The sequence below is a fragment of the Colletotrichum graminicola genome (genome assembly GCF_000149035.1).
Source record: "Colletotrichum graminicola M1.001 genomic scaffold supercont1.54, whole genome shotgun sequence".
Lineage (NCBI taxonomy): Eukaryota > Fungi > Ascomycota > Sordariomycetes > Glomerellales > Glomerellaceae > Colletotrichum > Colletotrichum graminicola.
The window spans coordinates 262,933-280,654 of NW_007361058.1; the positions used below are offsets into that span (position 1 = coordinate 262,933).

The following is a 17,722-nucleotide window of genomic DNA, read 5'->3' on the forward strand; positions in this document are numbered from 1 at the left end:
ACATCCACCGAAAGGGGAAAATGTTACATGGACTGTGAGGGGGTTTTGGGGTTTGGGGAACAGATAACCTGATTAGGATGGTGGCCCGAAATTCTGGGGAAGGTTGATATCTGCAGACAGATAGATATGGCTCTAACTTAAAAGCGACTTGAATCTTAGGTGTAGGACGTGGGTATATAAACACGGCACGCGAAGACCTCGTGAGTCCGACAGTCGACCACTCTTTTATACCGGTCCTTCCTGTCTTTACGTCACCAATGTCTGCCGCGAAGATGAAGGACGACGTCAAGGTTGCCGCTGGGGCATACCCGGCGATGGCCCAGCAGCCGTCCGACGTAGAGGCCGCCGACGTCGAGGATCTCGATAAGGCCATGACCTATGCCCTCGGCGAGATCGAGGAGCACTTCGACATCGACTCGGACAACTCGCCCTTCCCCGAGGTCCGCGCCAACGTGCCCAACACGGACGACCCGACCATGCCCGTCAACACTCTCCGCATGTGGATCCTCGGCGTGCTTTTCACCATGATCGGCTCCGGCATCAACCAGTTCTTCTCAATGCGCTATCCTGGAGTCACCATCTCGTCGCTCGTTGCTCAGCTGGTCTCGTACCCCGTGGGCTGCGCCGTGGCTCGCCTGCTGCCCGTGAAGAAGGTCCGCGTCTTTGGCCGCTGGGACCTCGCCATCAACCCGGACCATAACTTCAACATCAAGGAGCATGCCGTCATCACCATCATGTCCAACCTGTCCTTCGGGCCCTCGTGGGCCACCGATATCATCCAGGCGCAGAAGGCCTCGGCGTTCTACGGTCTCGACACACCGGTGTCCTACCAGTTCCTCCTCGGCTTGTCTATGCAACTGTTTGGTCTCGGCATGGCCGGGCTGGCGTATCGCTTCATCGTTGAGCCGCCGCACATGATCTGGCCGTCGACCCTGGCCAATGCAGCTCTGTTCCAGACCTTGCATGGGCGGGCGAACCCCACTGCCGATGGCTGGAGAATCTCCAGATATCGATTTTTCCTCTATGTCTTCGTTGGCGGCTTCTTCTGGTACTGGCTTCCTGGATACCTATTCACCGGCCTGAGCACGTTTGCGTTCGTTTGCTGGGCTGCGCCGAGTAGGTCACCCCCGAACTTGCACATCCCGCTAGTCATGTATCTATTTGCTTACATTGATAGATAACGTGGTGGTCAACAACCTCTTCGGAATGTCCACAGGCCTCGCCTACCTGCCCACCACCTTTGACTGGTCACAGGTCGCATACAACGGCTCTCCCCTGGTCGTTCCGTTCTGGGCGCAGGCCAACGTCTTTGCTGGCTGGGTCATTATCTTCGCCCTCATCACGCCCATCCTGTACTATACCAACACGTGGTACACATCATACCTCCCGTTCTCGGGCGCTAACACTTATGACAACACTGGCCAGATCTACAACGCCACGCGTGTTGTCAGCAAGGATGGCAACTTCATGAAGGAGGAGTACGAGAAGTACAGCCCCGTCCTCATGCCAGTGACGTTCGCGTTGAGCTACGGCATCTCTTTCGCCGTTATGACCTGCGTGCCGACCTACATCTTCCTCAACTACTACAAGGAGATCATTGGCGCCTTCAACCCGGGCCGAAAGAAGGATGTTCATGCCCGCCTCATCGAGTGGTACCCCGACACCAGGTGGTGGTGGTACGCCATCCTGACCGTCGTCGTCCTAGTCTTGACCATTGTCATACAAGTGGTCTACAAGACCCAGATGCCGGTCTGGGGCGTCTTCGTGGCCTTTGCTCTGGCCTTGATCTATCTGATCCCTACCGGCAGCGTGTACGCCGTCGCGAACCTCAACAGCAACGTCCTCACAGTACTGGGCGAGATCATCTCCGGGTATGCTCTCCCAGGGAAGCCCATCGTCATGCTCATCTTCAAGTTCTACGCCTACACCGGCCTCAGCCAGGCCATGATCTTCTCTTCGGACATGAAACTCGGGCTGTACATGAAGATCCCGCGGCGGACGCTGTTCGTGGCCCAGCTTGCCGCCTGCATTGTCGGCTCGCTCACGCAAAACGCCGTGCTCCTCTGGATGCTCAACCACGTCGACAACATCTGCCACGAGAGCCAGCCCAACGGCTACACCTGTCCACAGGGGCGTGTCAACTTCTCCTCGAGCATCATCTGGGGTGCCATCGGCCCTGCCCGCCTCTACAGCGTCGGCAAGATCTACTCTAGTCTCTTGCACCTCTTCTGGATCGGTGCCCTTCTGCCAGTGGTCACCTTCTTTCTCAAAAAGAGATATCCGGACAACAAGTTCCTGCGCTACCTCCATTGGCCGCTTTTCTTCGCCGGCACGGGCAACGTGCCTCCTGCGACCGGCATCAATTATACCTCGGCGTTCGTCGTCTCGTTCGTCTTCAACAAATGGATCAAGGGCAAATTCCCGCATTGGTGGGCCAAGGTGAGTGCTTTCTAGATCTTCTCCTCGTTCCAATTTGAAAAAGGGGCCCCCATTTAACTGACAGGGCAACGACAGTACAACTATGTCCTATCTGCCGCTCTTGACTCCGGCTTGGCCATTTCAGCTATTATTATCTTCTTTGCTCTCGTATTCCCTGGCGTCCAGCTCAGCTGGTGGGGGAACAACGTCCAGGGCACCACAATCGACGGCCAAAGCATCCCTCTGAAGGCCATTCCCGTTAATGGTAGCTTTGGCCCTGCGACCTGGGCGTAATACGAGATTATTCTTTGCCCTTCAAAATGAGCAGAAGGCTCTCAAACTTTTCTATATACCAAACCAATCTGTCCCTTTTCCGTCCCTGTTCCACATATTCCTAATACAACAATATGATAAATCACGCCGCCAACGGTCTCTCATTCCATCCGTGTCGAGAGAAGTAGAGTACATAAAAACCGCTCGGATCATACCACATACAAAAATACAGGCATTATCTTACCATGATTCTAGAAACCTTAACCTTGAAAGAGGCGTCTCAAGCAAGACTAATGTTGTGACACAGCGGCGCAACGAAGCGAGCCCAGTCATTAAAGGCATTGGTGCTGGATGACAGCTGACACTCCGAAGAAAGAAACGATGCGGCCTCGCGCTGCTTCCAGACTTTCTCAATAACGGAGCGGGTCCTGGCGACGTTTGCAAGGGAGTCTGACAGCTTGTCCAGGGCGTACAAAATCAATGGCCGCGCGTACCGGGGGGTCTTGTTATCGTCTAGCTCATCCGTGGCCCACTCGAGCTCCTCTGTCGGTTCGAGCTGGCAAGCGGCCATGAAGAGCGGCCACGTCAAGCCAGCCTTGACGCCCGCGGCGAGGAGCTTCGCGACAAGGCGCAGGATCCCCCTCACGCTCTGCCGAACGACCGGTGTGGTCGGAGTCGAGTCGTTGAGCGCCGAATGAAGATACAATTCCACGGTCAACCGCTTCAGTTCCACCGTGTGACGGATATTTTCGTCGTCACTCTCGCTCTTAAGCTGCGGTTGCCGGAGGCGCGAAACCAGCCTCATGCGTTGCCGCTCCAGATCCTGCCAGCAGCCCTCCGCCATGGAGGCCGACAGCCGATTGTACTGGAAGCTGAGCTCCGTAATTTCGCTAATGATGCTGACGAGGTGCGGTGAGCAGCCCATCCAGAGGTCGAGCTGGTCTTCCTGCGCGGACCAAAAGTCGTTGCCGAAGATGGGCTCCTCGCCGCAGGCCGTTCGTCCCATAACGTCGTAAAAGGCAAAATATCGCTCTGTGAACCTGATGATTCGCTCCCAGGGGTTCTGTTGCCTGACCTCCGTTTTGGCGACATCCGAATCCACGGTTTGTCGTCTGAACCTGATGAGATCCCGGGCCCCCCGCAGATGCGTGACCCAGCGCTTGTCACACTCGGCAATGATCTCCAATTGGCAGAGGAGCATCATGAGGACGAGGATCTCCGAGTTGGCCGCTATGTCTACGGAGGACTTGTTCTCGAGAGTCAGGCGGAGAGACCGGATCACCTTTGCCGAGTAGCTCAAAGCCACGGGCTGGTATCTGTTGTCTGTTCTCGCTCTATGGGAAGCTGCGAGACCCAGCAAGGCGTTCATGAGAGTGGGCGAGGCAGATGAGACGGCGAACGGGAAGATGAGAGCCGAAAATGGCGATTGGCCTGTTGCGCTGGGTATCGTCATTGGGCAGATCCGGTTTAGGTAGTAAGAAAGTAGTTGCGATTCTGCCTGGTTGCTGAGTTGAATGTACGTCACTGGCCGATTCATAGAGTTCAGATCCCTCCTCAGGGTGAGAGCCGCCGATTTCTGGTCATCGCAGGAGACGTCATCGTTCGACGAGGAGGAAGACTCCCCCTTTGCAAAGTCGCTGATGAATGTGTTCAGAAAGCCGAACGAATAGACGTGAGTAGGCACACTCCAGTAGTTGTTCAGGGTCGTCGTTGGCATTGAGGTGGCATTTTTGTTGTTATTATTAGCGCCGGAGGCTCTGGATTTCGACCAAACGCCGGCCCTGCCAAAGGCCCGGCCAACGTAGTCAGTCTCCCACTTCAGAATCTGGGCATAGACACAGTCGGGATAGCCACGGGAGGTACACGGCCCACAGTGAGGTTTGGCCTCGTCGCACCGGATCTTGTGCAGGCGGCAGCGGTGGCAGCCGCGATGGCTCCGTCGAGCAACCTGCTTGGACGGGTCCTTTCTGCGTGGCATCACAGAAAGAGAGAACTTGCGGTGAAGGTAAACTCGGATGGACAAAGGGGAACAAGGGGAGATAACAGGGGCTGGAACTGGACAATGACAGCGATCTGTATCCGCACTTTGTACAATGGGGCAGCGGCATGGACTTCAGGAGATAGTGCCCGGGGAGGTGAGGGGGAGCGGGCCTCGACTGGAGCAATAGAAGGCAGTATATCGGCTGACTAACATCCTTGGTTGGGGCCCGTCCGTTCTCCAGCTTCTATCGCCAACAACCCTGGACCGTCTGATACACAGTAGACAGTAGAGTTCGCTTGACTGTTCGTTCACCTCACCAACCGCGCACTATTGAACTTTTATTTCAGAACTTGCGAATTTGAGCTGGGGTTACGCGTTTGACAACTTTACCTCAGACAAAAGCCAAACATCAAAGTTACGGGGGTGCTCTACTCTACTCTAGGAGGCATGCCATTACATGCTATTCGATGCCATTTCGGTCTCGATTGCTACACTGTGACTCAAGGTTGCTCAAATCAAAGCTGGGCGCCGGGGTAGGATGAGATTCTGTATCCATTGATATCGACCGTACGGGGCTTCAGAATCGCCCGCCTGGGTGAGGTATTAGATATTAGATCTCAGAGAATTATGCGTTAAGGAACACGCACTCTTCCATTCTACCGAACTTGCCTCCACGAGGCTACGGTAGATACCTACCGTCGTCTGATCCACCAGGAAACCAGTGCAAAGGGTGCCAACCCTTGAAAGGTGGCACCATTGTACGGAACTTTGGTCCAGTGCGGGGAGCGATTGGAACCTTGCAATGGGCCGGCCCAGCGCGCCAGTGGGAGCTGTTGTAACACGTCCGTTTACTCACAATACCTAATAAAAGGGCACACACATGTATCCTTTTCCTTTGTTCTCCCTCGAGGCTTCGCCGAGGCATTATCAGGACCAACACGGGATAACCCTGACTCAAAACTCCACCAACCTAATATATATGATAATTATCTCCGTGTCAACACGAATCCACTGGTCGGTTAGCTCAGTTGGTTAGAGCGTGGTACTAATATGTCATCTGATATGTTGAGTAATGCCAAGGCCGGGAGTTCAAGCCTCCCACTGATCAAGTTTTGACATTGGACCCCTATTTGAATGTTCAAACAGCTATGTTATTCTTTTCGGGATGAAATATACTTTTCAAGCCGTGAGGATATATATCTTTGGCTTGGCTTGGTTGATATGATGAGATCTTTTGCTTGAGTAAAAACAAAGATACGGCTGGCCGGATCCTCGCGAGAACTCCAGAGGCGGGAATAGGAACATCAAGAGAGACTATGATTGCAACCATATATCACTCGTCGTATTCGCACCAGACAGGCTTCATGTATGTGACTGCTTCTCTTGACTTCTTGCACTCGCAAGGTATCGATCCATCAGGTTGTTCTTTTCCCAGAATATGGCTTCCGGGAGGCCTTGAATGAAGAATGGGTGCGACCAATCATTCACTCGCTGTCTGTGCCAGCTTTACTTGGCAGGAAACCTAAGTTACACGCACTTACACAAGGTATGGCCTATTCTCATACAGGTATGTATGTATGGCTTTGATAAGTATAAAACGTAGTAGCTATACTTTTATTTATATAGGATTTACGTAGGAAATATTGTATGTATACGGCATACCGCTCTCCGAATTACACGAGTCTCCATCCCACTCAATGACCTACTTATAAGCTGTCTGTGAGTAAAGTCAATCGGCATACAGTGCCAAGCCTCTCTACCTGCATTTTATAACGCTTGCAGCGTTCTGTGCGCGGTCGGTGGTTCGTCACGACTTGGCAAACGGATTTAATCCGTGGATATATGCATGCCATCTGCTACAGCCCGGGTAATGAAAAACGCATTGCAATATCAAACACCTATAGGTCGCAGTATTGCAGCGGGAAGAAACCGGGTAGAATGAGATATATGCAAAGGAAGAGTATATGCGCATACTGCGTTATCCGTAATGCGGCAGGCATTCTCTGGATGTATCCGTATCCGAGATGCCGATAACGATAAGCTCCGCCCAAGGTACCTTGGGGGATTGTCACTTGTCCCCCAGTCCAGCATCTCTTCCAGCATAAGCAGTTTCAAGCTCCCACGTCCCATCCAATTCGAATTATCCGAGCAACCCGATACCTGATTTCCCGAGACAGAGCTTCGCACGAATACAATGCCTCCAGGATGACGGCCCCACGCCCCTGGACACCCCCCCTCCTTCTTCGAATCCGGTTCACGACCTCCCTCCCGGACCTCGATCTCGACATCCCCTCCCCCTCGCAGACCACCGTCGCCGCCCTCAAGCACCTCATCCGCGGCCGCCTCGGCCAGCCCGACTCCCAGCGCCGCCTGCGCTTCATCCACCAGGGCAAGATCCTGCCCGACGCCTCCGCCCTCAGCGCCGTCATCCGACCGCTCCCACCGCCTCCGTCCGCCTCGCAACCGTCCACCCTGTCCACGTCCGGCGCGGGCCCCGACGACCCAAAGGGAAAAGGCAAGGCCAAGGCCAACGACCCCGCCCCGCAGAGGGTCTACGTGAACTGCAGCATCGGCGACAGCCTCACCGACGCCGAGCTCGCCGCCGAAGCCGAGGCCGCCCTCCGCGCCCCTTCCAACCGCGGCGGCAGCACGTCTTCCTCGGGCGCGCGCCTCGGGGCCGCCGGCCAACATGGATCGAACCACCAGCCACAGCCGTCGCGCCCCACGCCGCGCGGCTTCGACAGGCTCCTCAACGCCGGCTTCACGGCCGCCGAGGTGAACCAGCTGCGCCTGCAGTTCCGCGAGATCCGCGCGACGCAGTACACCCCAGACACGATGCCGAGTCCCGACACGATGCGCTCGCTCGAGGACGCGTGGATAGACACCAACGCCGCCGGCGCCCTACCCGGCGGCGCCGCGGGCACGGGTGGCCAGGGCGGCGGCGGAGGCGACGACGCCTTCGGAGTCATGAGCGGGATACTGGACGTCCTCATCGAGGGTCTAATCGTCGGCTTCTTCTGGCCGCTGGGGTGCCTGGGCTGGCTGTCGCGGGAAGAGAACATGCTGTCTGGCCGGTGGCAGGATTTCATTGGGTTCGGCGTGACATTGAGCATCATCATTGGCGTTATCAGGGCATTTTCGGGCGACCGGTAGAGTAGGATCAGCGGGTGGGTAGTTAGTCATCGTTATGGCGTTTACACGGCTATTATTTTTCCCAATGATACCAATCATCAAGAGCAGAAGTAGCAGGGCAGGAACGGCAGGTCGGACATGGATCACGCAGGTAGAGAGACAGCAAAAAGGGCCATTATCTGCTTCATTGGTGGCCACATGGAGAAGGGACTTTTGGAGGGCCCCTTGCAACTCCCAATCCGCACACACAAAGATTCTACATGGTATAAAACCTCCCCGAAACCTTCAACGCCTGTATGTCCCCCAGGGCTACATGAAATATGAAGAAACAAGAAAAGGCGGGGAGAGTAGGCGGGGATCAAACGAGGGGCAACTAGTGGGTAGTGGCCAGAACGAACCTTGTTATCTTTTTCTTTTCTTTTTTAGAGGTACAGACTCTGGGCCGCAACAATGTCACGGCGGATCTTGGCGAGACTGTCCTCGAACTTCTGAGTCAGCTCGTCGCTGCCCATGACCTTGGCACCCTGGCCCATCTGGCGTAGGAGCTCTTCGAGGCGGCGGAACAGGCGGATCAAAGAACCCTCGTAGGCGTTGGTCATTTTGCTGCGTCGTGTCAGTCAAAGGCAAAATAAAAATAAAAATAAGGACACTCGTCAAAACTTACCAAATCTCTGCAAAGGGTTTACCCTGGGCCCAAGAGTAGACAGTCTCCATTAACTGCCACTTGAAGCCGGCCAAATATTCCTCTTCGTTAAGCTCAAGCTTGCTCTCGCGACTGACCTTGGCGACCTGCTTTGCTTTGGCCTGGACTTCGCGGAAGGGCTTCGCCAGCTCCTCGCGCAGAGCGGCCGTCTCGAGCTTCTCGTCCAGGACGAAACAGCTGAGCGTCGCCGCGATGAGCTCGGGAGACAGCTCGTTGAAGAAGCGGTCAAACAAAAGCTCGGCAAGGACAAGCTCGTGGCCCTCAGTAGATGAGATTTCGCAGGCGACACGAGCCTTGAGCTCGACAACCTCGGACTCGTTGAGGAACCCAAGACGACGCAGAACACGCTTGCGAGCCTTGAGCTCGTCCATTTGAGCAATGCTGTGGAGTCTCGCAATCTCCTTCTTCTTGGCCTTGATCTGTTCGCCCAGCTTTTCCTTGGCGCGGTACTGAAGGTAAAGTTGGGGAAGCATCGGTGACCCGTGGAGAGGGTTGGTGAGAAGACGTGCCTCCAACATCTCAATCTTCCTCATCAGGGCCTTGAACGAATCGTCATTGATGCCCATGTTTTCGACGGGGTCCAATATGGGAAGACCATCAGGGAAACGTCGGTGAACCTCTCGGAGAGAATTGCCGACTTCCTCAAGAGCCGCCTGCGACTTGCAGTCCTTTGGCATGAAGACCCTGATCTGACTGATGGCCTTGACGCAAGTCAAGAGACAGGGCACAATCTCGAAGCGAGCCCCGTTGCCAGGTTGTTCGGGCTTGGGATAAGGAACCAGCCCCGAAGGGAGGTCTCCGGAAATCAGCTTGGCACCTTCGGCGATAGGGGCGCTATTCCGGTCCACGACCATCATGACATCAATGACGCAGGACTCTTGAGGAGGATATTCGGGCTCGGTGGGCTTGCCTTGTTGGCGTCGGACTAGGTTTGTAACAACACCCCAGCCGAAGTCGGTACCTCCGATGGTATTGTTGGTCTTCTTGGGATCATGAATGCGAACCAGACGACCAGGCTGCATGAAGTCAATGCAGTGCTCAGGATGTTGGATAACTGCACGCATATCGCTGGTGTACTGCTCCAGCTGGTTGCGCAGATTGTAGTAATCCTTAACGGTGGCCTCGTCAGCGATCGACATGCTGTCCCTCTCTTGCTGGAGGGCCATGAGATCGCGCTCCAGGGTCGGGACGCTGGCGCCAGTCTGGAACTGGTGAAAGCAGCGCTCAAGCATAAACTCGGGAGAAATGGCCTCGATTCGGAGCAGGTTCAGGATCATGTTGTAGCCGAGGTAGAAGGCGGAGTTGAGGCGATCTTGCTCGCCGACAACAATGGCGCGCGCAGTGTCGGGCTCCATCTTGTCGTCTATCATCATGATGACAATACCGCGAGAATCCAAGCCTCTACGACCAGCACGTCCAGACATCTGGATGTACTCGGAGGGTGTGAGAGGCCTCCGCTGAGTACCGTCCCACTTGGTAACCTGGGTAAAGACAACGGTCTTGGCAGGCATGTTGAGACCAATGGAGAAGGTCTCGGTCGCAACGAGCACCTTGATAAGAGACTCTTGGAAGAGGATCTCAATGGTCTCCTTCAGAATAGGCAGAAGACCAGAGTGATGCACACCAATGCCCTTTTGCAAAAGAGGGAGCAGATTCTGGATCTGCGGCAGATCGCGGTCGGCTTCGGACAAGCTCTGGATGGCGTTGTTGAAGACGGTTTTGACCATGGCCTGCTCCGAGTCGTTGTTGAATTGGAAGTGGGAGATCTGTAAAGCCAGGTTCTCGACCTCCTTTTTGCTGAAGTTAAAGATGATGACAGGATGGAAGCTTTTCTGCATAATCATGCGGACAATTTTGGATATGTCGGCTTTCATGTCAGCCGCTGCTCCGCCCTTTTGGGTCTGTTTCTTGGCCCCTTTGCCCTTCCAGCTTGCGCTGGCATTATTCGGGTCTTGTCCCTTGCCCTGCTCGATCAGGGCCATAGTCTTTTGGAAGTTACCCTCTCTGAAGACGCCCTTCTCGTCCACAACCAAAAAGATACCATTACCACCAGCAGGGAAGAAATAGTTCTGGAGAGGCGTGGGTCGGAAGTCGGTGTAAACAACGTGACACGCCTGGTGGTGGATTTTGGCGATCCATTCTGCGAACTGGAAGGCGTTCGGAATGGTGGCAGACAGGAAAACGTAGCGAACCTTATCGGGGAGCAGTATGATGGTTTCTTCCCAAACCACGCCTCTGGTCTTGTCGCGCATGTAGTGAATCTCGTCAAAGATAACCCAGGCAACCTCGCGCATGATCTCGGAGCCGCGGTACAACATGGATCGCAGAATTTCGGTGGTCATGACCAGGCAGCTGGCAGTAGGGTTGATGGTAACGTCACCGGTCATAAGGCCGACGTCGCCGAACAGTGCTTCGAAATCTCGGTATTTCTGGTTGGAAAGAGCCTTGATGGGACTGGTGTAGATAACCCTCTGGTTACGCTTCAGACATTGGGCAATGGCGTACTCGGCGACGACGGTTTTTCCGGCAGAGGTATGTGCAGAAACCAGCACGCTCTCCTCTCTCTCGATGGAGGCGACGGACAAACTCTGGAAAGGGTCCAGCTTGAAGTTGTACTTGCGCGCGGGCTCGGCGGGCGGCTTATGCTCGGATAGCGGGACGTATTCATGATCCAAGTCAGGAGGTAGGGCGACCTGGTGCTGGATGTTGTGGGACAAAACGAGGGCCTCATCCTGTGCCTGGGTGAAAATAGCGGCACTGGCGACCTCTCTCGACTGGGCAGTCTGGAAGGTATCTGTCAAGACGGGCTGGGCCTCGTCTTCCTTCTTCCGTCGCTTGTGGCTCTCCTCCTGCTCCTCAGAGGTCGAACGGGCGTCTTCGGCTTGCTCCCCACCGTGGCCGTCCTTAGAGACCTCATCGGCGTCGGCCATCTCAGCATCCTCTTGCTTGCCCACCACGCCATTTTTGATTGCGCCGTCGGCCTTGCGCTTGTTGCTCTTCTTTTCCCTCTTACGCGACTTCTTAGAAGGCTCAGCGGGTTCAGGCTCGCTGTGCGACTCGGGGTGCTCCGTGTCGGGTTGGGCATCGAAGACGTCGAAAAGTTCGTCCATGGTGGGCGACTGCTTGTTGCCAAGCCAGGGAGACAAAAGAAACTGCGGCAACAACAAAGGTGATGCTGGGTTGGTATTTGAGGGGGTTTGCAGATAAAACAATCGTAGTTAATGGAAGTAAATCGCCTTGTGATAAATAGACAAGACTGTAGACGATCAAAGGAGACCGGGCTGCAGGGAACCGCCTCTGCGAACTCGTGCTGTTGAGACGTAACGGGGGCTTCGCCAATTTTGACTGGTCCCAGCGATGTGCGGCGGTCGCGATTCCCACTCCAGACGCTCCGGGAAAAAGTTGGCGGGTGAGGAAAGACAGGAAAAGGCAGAAAAAAAATTCCAAGGAGTGGACGATGGAAGACTGGAGCCAGTGCACCAGGCAGGGAAGGCGGTCACGCCTGATACTGACTTCGAAATTCCAGGTGCGGGACTGGGCCATTCCGTCTGGGTGTCACGTGTAATTAGGTAATATCTCGAGCCTTGGAGATTCCTTGGAGCTTCGCCGAATCACGCCCTCAGACCACTTTTGTATGACTTCAACACCACAACTACATAACCCCCTGCCTCCATTGCGTCTCGCGATCGCCTCAAAACCCACCGCCAAAGTACGTGCAACCTTCCAAGCCCCGCTGCCCGCCCAATTGATACTGACCGATCTTCTCTAGATGCTCGCCCGTGCCGCCGCCCGCGCGGTCCCCCAGACTCGCACCGTTGTCGCCCGTCGCGGCTTCCAGACCACCCGCGCCCAGATGTCCTCGCCCTACCACTACCCCGAGGGCCCCTACTCCAACATCCCCTTCAACCCTAAGTCCAAGTGGTTCGGCGCCGGCTTCTGGACCTACGCTGCCGTTGGCTTTTTCGCCCCCTTCGGCATCGCCGGTGCGTGCTTTTCCCCCCGTTGCTCCGAATTCGAGTATACTGACGAGCTTTTTAGTCTGGCAAAGCAACAAACCCAAGGTCTAAGCGGCCACATGTTTCCTTGAGTCGATTGCAACTGTACAGCATGGGTTAGGACGTTGGGGCGGAGGACGACTATGTACATAACCAGAAATAGAGACTTTTCGTCCTCAGCGATTAGCTACCACCCAGTCCTACGCTTCACGAACTTGCAGCATCTTGTCGTTAATTGGGGCTGCCGCGACCTCAATCGGCCAAATTAACGTGTGAGACAGCCGCGTGCGGCATGTGCTATGGTATAGGGTGAATTGACCGCCGGTGTGCTCCAGGGCGCAGGCAATGGTCAGCGAAATTATTGGTATCATTGTCTATGAGTATCTTACACAGGCCGCCGCTGTCTGACCGCCTGGGGCATATCCTTCAGGGAGGGCATCAGGTTCTTGTCGTCCAAAAGCCTCGCCACATAACTCTCCATGTGATCCACCTTGTCGGGCGCCAGATCCCACCGCTTCCCAAACTCTTCGTACACTTCCATTGTTCTTTCCTTGTTTGTACATTTCATGAAAGCCCGGAGCGCCCACATCATGAGCCAGGTATCAAGATAGAGGCCCTGGACTTGGTTATCAAGCGCCTGTAGCAGCGCAGACAGAATGTTCTCTAACCGGGCGGGCGTCCACTCGGAGAATATAACGTTTCCATACCGCATGAACCCTTGGAAGAGGGCCAAGAAGATGCTACCATGCATCGGTATTTTGAACGCCCTCATCTCATTGAGAAAGATGGCGACCTGGGCCAGGTCGCCTCTCTGGACGCCGAAGTGATTGATAAGGATGCGAAATGTCCGCAAATCAGGTGTGACGTCTGCGATTTGCTGCTGCTGGCTCTGAAGGTCGACTTCTGTTGTGCTTGGCTTTGTAATGACATGTTTTGAGTGAGTCTCTTTCATGTATTCGTAAACCCGCAGCACCGCATTGTCTTCGCCGCATTTAAGAAAGCCAAAGATGATGCAATTCAACACCACCGTGTCGACCGTTTCTCCAGCTTGCACCATCTCCTTGTAGGCCGCCCGGACGCCATCGGCATCCTCCTGGAGCCCGAAAAAATGAATGAGGCTCACGTGATGATACCGGTTGAACGGGATACCTCGTGCCTTCATCTCCTTGTACAGCATATCGGCCAATATGTAATTGCCGGACTTTGATGCAGCATCGAAGAGAATGTTGAACGTGACGGAGTTAGACGTGGCGCGCTTATGGGCCTCCATTTCCTTCCACAGCTGGAGAGCAAACTCTGCCTCCGCCTCGGTGGTCTTACCAGCAAACTTAGTGGCAGCAGCAAGAGCGTAATTCCATTCGTTGCGCCGGATGCTTATGCCGCAGTCCTTGACATCCTCTATGAGCGAGAAGTACCGCAACATTTGCTTGATTCCCTGTCTCGACTGTCTGCCGCATACTTTGAGTAAACGGTGGCGGCATCGTTTTCTCAGATATATCATCCGGGGCTCGGGTAATGCGGTGTACGTTTCGTATATTTCGTTCACGCTGCCTCTCTTAGTTCTCAGCCTGCGGTTGAGGATAATTGCCAACGTATGTGCGATTTGGGCAGTGGTTTTGTCGCCGAGATATTCATTCAGTGGTAAGCACCGCGTATCGTCGCCTTCGTCCGAAATTGTAAGTTTTGCATGTTCCGGCTGGGCATACCTGTTGAGAAATGGATCATCAACAAGCTCTAGATACTCATCCACAGTCCCAACGTCTCGGTGGTCCATGAACGAAAGAAGCTGCCTTTTCCTTTTCCGAAAGGCCGATTTTTCGGACTGAGGATCAACAGCAGCTGTGGCGGCGGTAACTTGGCTATGCCACCGAATGCGTTCGCGGCAAGGGAAGTTCGAGTACGTTGTAGAACGGGGGCGACTCGAGGGCGCCGGCAGAAAGGTCAACAGCAGCCACGAGGCCGTCTGTGAACATTGGGTGACTGGCCGTCGAGGACATCGTGTATGGTCTCGTCGGAATTGGGTGACCGGCGCCCCCGGAGATCTATTTATTCGAAGCTTCACCCGAGAGGAAACTGCACCTCTGGTCGCGGGATGTGGAGTCGAGAGGATCGCGCCGCAGACAGACCCGTCAATCCGGCTTAGAATTCGCATGGGCTGTCGGGCATCGCGTTCCAGTGTATCACCGTTCCATTGAAGAGCGCAAGGTCGCTGGCAGGGGGAAAACAAAGTATCGGTGCTGGTTATAAAGGCCAAAAAGCTTCGGGGTAATTGGGATGCGAACTATTATTTCGCACATCAGTTAAGTGGGGCCGCAAGGTGGAGCCGGGGACGGCGTTAGGATTGGCCGACGCTCCAAATTTGTGAGCTGCGCTTCTCGATTGATGGGAGCTCAGGATCTCGGCCAGCATTCCGACAACAGCAACTCTCGCCCTGCCGTTGCTGCACTGACCGTAACCAGTGAGCCTCCATCCCCTGGGGTGACACCGAAATCTCGAATCTGACGACATTCCCTAGGCCAGAATGGGTCGACAAATAAGGCCCGCCCGGATCTACCAGGCCGTAAGCCAGGAGCTTACCACGAAGGTTCTACCTGGCTATGCCGCCCAGGAACCGCCATGGTTCCAGGTCATGAGAGACATTCCGCCTTCCGAGATCCTCACGAGGCCCGTCACCGTCCAGAAAAGGCCCAACAACCACAAGCTGCGCAAGCCGAGCAACATCTACAAGCCCCCGAGAATAACGCACCCGGAGGATGGTCTTCGCGCGACATTTTACAGAGACCACCCGTGGGAATTGGCGCGCCCGAGAATAATCCTTGAGTCAGATGGAAAGGACGCGCAGAGATGCAATTGGGCCAAGGGGCTGCGCCAGCCTGGTCTGCCCCTGACCGGCGAATGGTGAGTCTGGCCAGAATATGCAAGTCGATCCAGGACGCAGGTAACTAACGTCAGATGTGTAGTGTCGTACAGCGCCAGCTCTGGCTCATGCAGAACGCCGGACTCAAACGTGACCAAGCGTACGATGTCGCAAGAAAAGAATTTTATGCGTTGCGTCAGGAGGAGGAGATCGAGAAGCGCGTCGCCAGGGAGGAGGCCAGACACGTCGGGGCGTACTTTGGCAAGAACAGACTGCAGATCAGCATGGACCTTGAAGACAAAGAGTTTGAGACGTGGAAGGGCTGGGCGGGCAAGCGGACGGCCGCGTTGGAGCAGCAGGGTGCCAACTACGCGACATATGGCGAGGAAGCGGACGCCGAAGCGGCTCCGGAATCGACCTTGATATGAGCAGAGGTGCAGCGATTCCTGTAAGTGTATGTAATACAAAACCCTCATGTACAATATGGACACATCAAAAAGTGCACAATGGGAATATGGATCTGTCTGTTCGAGCTGTGAAGTCGTTTGTCGACCACCTTGATCAATCTCGTTCTCGGATTTTCCCCCAATTACAATCATCCCCTGTTTCGAGGCTGTATGTCACCTCGTCCTCTTTACCACCATGCAGCCTGCATTCGTAATACCATATGCCTTGGCCACCTTCTCATGCTGGACCAATAACAAGTCAGCAATACCGGTGCGGTGGAACAGTTTACCGGTCAGACTGAGAGTGCGGATTCGTGCCCAGGACTCGATGTAAAGAACTTGCATCGTGTCCTCGGGTACGATGTAAAACAACTTCAGGAGATAAGCGACCAGTCCGACTATGAAGCCCGTGGCTGGGCCGTTGGTGAGGATAACATCAGGGAACTGTTGGCGGCTTCTTACGCCCTTGAATGGGGACGACAGCAGCAGCGGAAATATCTGGGTAACGGACAGTAAGGCGGTAAAGGGTGTTGTGAGGAGGCTCTGGTGTATCTTCCGGGCCCTTGCAACGATGTATTTGTCGTAGTTTCCGACTTGCTCTTCTCCATGAGCGCTCTTGAGGTCGCCCTCGAAAGCCTCGAGATGTTTAAGAGACATGGAGTCGCCGCTGGATATGAGATAGCGTCGATGCATGCTGGGTACGTTTGGGAAGCCGATCTCCATCATGGCAAACATCTCTTTCGTATGACCACCAGAGCCCAGCACGACCAGGAAGTAGGCTCCTCTCAAAAGGCCAAGGCTTGTAGGGTCTTTGGCAGCAACATCGGACAATATGACAGGACGTCTCAGTCGGTTTTGTTGAAGCTGAAGATGGCGGGCCTATGTAGGGTTAGTGGCTAATGAAATATGATACGTGATTGTAGGTTTATATATACCGTGACGAAGATGAGGAGCGATATGACACCCAAGAGAACAGTTGCAAGCGAGGCCCTCCAAGAGGAACGCAACATGAGCCCCAAGCCAAGCACACATAAAGCAGAGGCGATGCCGATCAAAGTAGGTGCGGTTGCCATGATGAAGCAGTTTTATGGAACCAAGCTCCTGTCTGAGTTTCAATCCCCGACTTTTCAAGGAGTGACGATGAAATACTTCCGGGTTCTGGGGCCATATCAGTAACGTGTTGTGAACATCACCAGGCAACTCACCAGCAAATGGAGCAAGTGACGCTTGCCTTGTCAGTTTGGTCTTGCTTATGAGAGGCCATAAACTTCCTTGCACACACGTCTCCAACACAGTCTCTTTGAGGCGGCAGTATTTCCCAGAGAGGAGCCCTCTCTTTGTGAAGACTGGTCAAGTGTGGCACCCTTCTTGGATTTTGAGGTGAAGTACAGTGATAATAAGGCCAAGCCGATGGTTGTTAATGCGCAGTTTACAGTGGCCCAGTTACCACTAAGCAGTTGTGGGGTGTTCTACAAGCCCCTGCGGGATATCATACTAAGGTACATAGTGAGTGATCTGTTGTGGTTTGTTAGTGCATCCCATCTATAACTAGGTACCTTTGTAGGTACCTACCTACCTACCTATGTAAGGTAGGTAGGCTCTGACAGAAGAAATGCAGTCGATTATAGAAAGTGCATGACCTCATCCTCCTGCTGGTCCCCTGAGACCCTTGCACCTTCCCCTGCGTTCACCCAGGAACACCCCCAGACCGCCCGGCAGAACCCAGAAAGTTCCTGGCGGCAACAAGACAGAGGACACACATCAGCCCGCCTACATAGATAAATGATTTGCACGGCCCGAGGAGCCTTGGACCTCAATACGACATGGCCAAGCTGAGGAGTGGCAGGTTGTTAACCTGTTTCTACTGCGGGAAACGCTCATCAACGAGGTATGACGGCTTGATTCGCGAGTTCCTCT

The 17,722-nt window shown here is 54.5% G+C and overlaps 8 protein-coding genes and 1 non-coding gene across 9 annotated transcripts; 5 read left to right on the forward strand and 4 right to left on the reverse strand.

The window, feature by feature from the left end:
* Window positions 1-257: 257 nt before the first annotated feature.
* Window positions 258-2,712, forward strand: GLRG_09979 (OPT family small oligopeptide transporter; the record flags this gene model as incomplete). Its single annotated transcript, XM_008100664.1, has 3 exons — window positions 258-1,116; window positions 1,178-2,439; window positions 2,515-2,712. The coding sequence occupies 3 exons, from the start codon at window positions 258-260 to the stop codon at window positions 2,710-2,712; spliced, it is 2,319 nt and encodes a 772-aa protein (XP_008098855.1).
* Window positions 2,713-2,971: 259 nt separating this feature from the next.
* Window positions 2,972-4,669, reverse strand: GLRG_09980 (uncharacterized protein; the record flags this gene model as incomplete). Its single annotated transcript, XM_008100665.1, has 1 exon — window positions 2,972-4,669. The coding sequence occupies one exon, from the start codon at window positions 4,667-4,669 to the stop codon at window positions 2,972-2,974; it is 1,698 nt and encodes a 565-aa protein (XP_008098856.1).
* A 1,016-nt stretch (window positions 4,670-5,685) lies between these two features.
* Window positions 5,686-5,780, forward strand: GLRG_13249. The gene has a single exon. It is a non-coding gene; the product is annotated as a tRNA-Ile (tRNA).
* Window positions 5,781-6,877: 1,097 nt separating this feature from the next.
* On the forward strand, window positions 6,878-7,825 carry GLRG_09981 (uncharacterized protein; the record flags this gene model as incomplete). The annotated part of the gene is made up of 1 exon (XM_008100666.1): window positions 6,878-7,825. The coding sequence occupies one exon, from the start codon at window positions 6,878-6,880 to the stop codon at window positions 7,823-7,825; it is 948 nt and encodes a 315-aa protein (XP_008098857.1).
* Window positions 7,826-8,226: 401 nt separating this feature from the next.
* GLRG_09982 (DSHCT domain-containing protein) lies at window positions 8,227-11,617 on the reverse strand (the record flags this gene model as incomplete). The annotated part of the gene is made up of 2 exons (XM_008100667.1): window positions 8,227-8,407; window positions 8,469-11,617. 2 exons carry the CDS (start codon window positions 11,615-11,617, stop codon window positions 8,227-8,229), a joined length of 3,330 nt encoding a protein of 1,109 aa, XP_008098858.1.
* A 659-nt stretch (window positions 11,618-12,276) lies between these two features.
* GLRG_09983 (cytochrome-c oxidase chain VIIc) lies at window positions 12,277-12,574 on the forward strand (the record flags this gene model as incomplete). The annotated part of the gene is made up of 2 exons (XM_008100668.1): window positions 12,277-12,490; window positions 12,546-12,574. The coding sequence occupies 2 exons, from the start codon at window positions 12,277-12,279 to the stop codon at window positions 12,572-12,574; spliced, it is 243 nt and encodes an 80-aa protein (XP_008098859.1).
* A 313-nt stretch (window positions 12,575-12,887) lies between these two features.
* Window positions 12,888-14,499, reverse strand: GLRG_09984 (pentatricopeptide repeat domain-containing protein; the record flags this gene model as incomplete). The annotated part of the gene is made up of 2 exons (XM_008100669.1): window positions 12,888-14,324; window positions 14,404-14,499. 2 exons carry the CDS (start codon window positions 14,497-14,499, stop codon window positions 12,888-12,890), a joined length of 1,533 nt encoding a protein of 510 aa, XP_008098860.1.
* Window positions 14,500-15,023: 524 nt separating this feature from the next.
* On the forward strand, window positions 15,024-15,787 carry GLRG_09985 (37S ribosomal protein Rsm25; the record flags this gene model as incomplete). The annotated part of the gene is made up of 2 exons (XM_008100670.1): window positions 15,024-15,400; window positions 15,463-15,787. The coding sequence occupies 2 exons, from the start codon at window positions 15,024-15,026 to the stop codon at window positions 15,785-15,787; spliced, it is 702 nt and encodes a 233-aa protein (XP_008098861.1).
* A 192-nt stretch (window positions 15,788-15,979) lies between these two features.
* Window positions 15,980-16,878, reverse strand: GLRG_09986 (uncharacterized protein; the record flags this gene model as incomplete). Its single annotated transcript, XM_008100671.1, has 2 exons — window positions 15,980-16,684; window positions 16,741-16,878. The coding sequence occupies 2 exons, from the start codon at window positions 16,876-16,878 to the stop codon at window positions 15,980-15,982; spliced, it is 843 nt and encodes a 280-aa protein (XP_008098862.1).
* Between the last annotated feature and the right edge of the window lie 844 nt (window positions 16,879-17,722).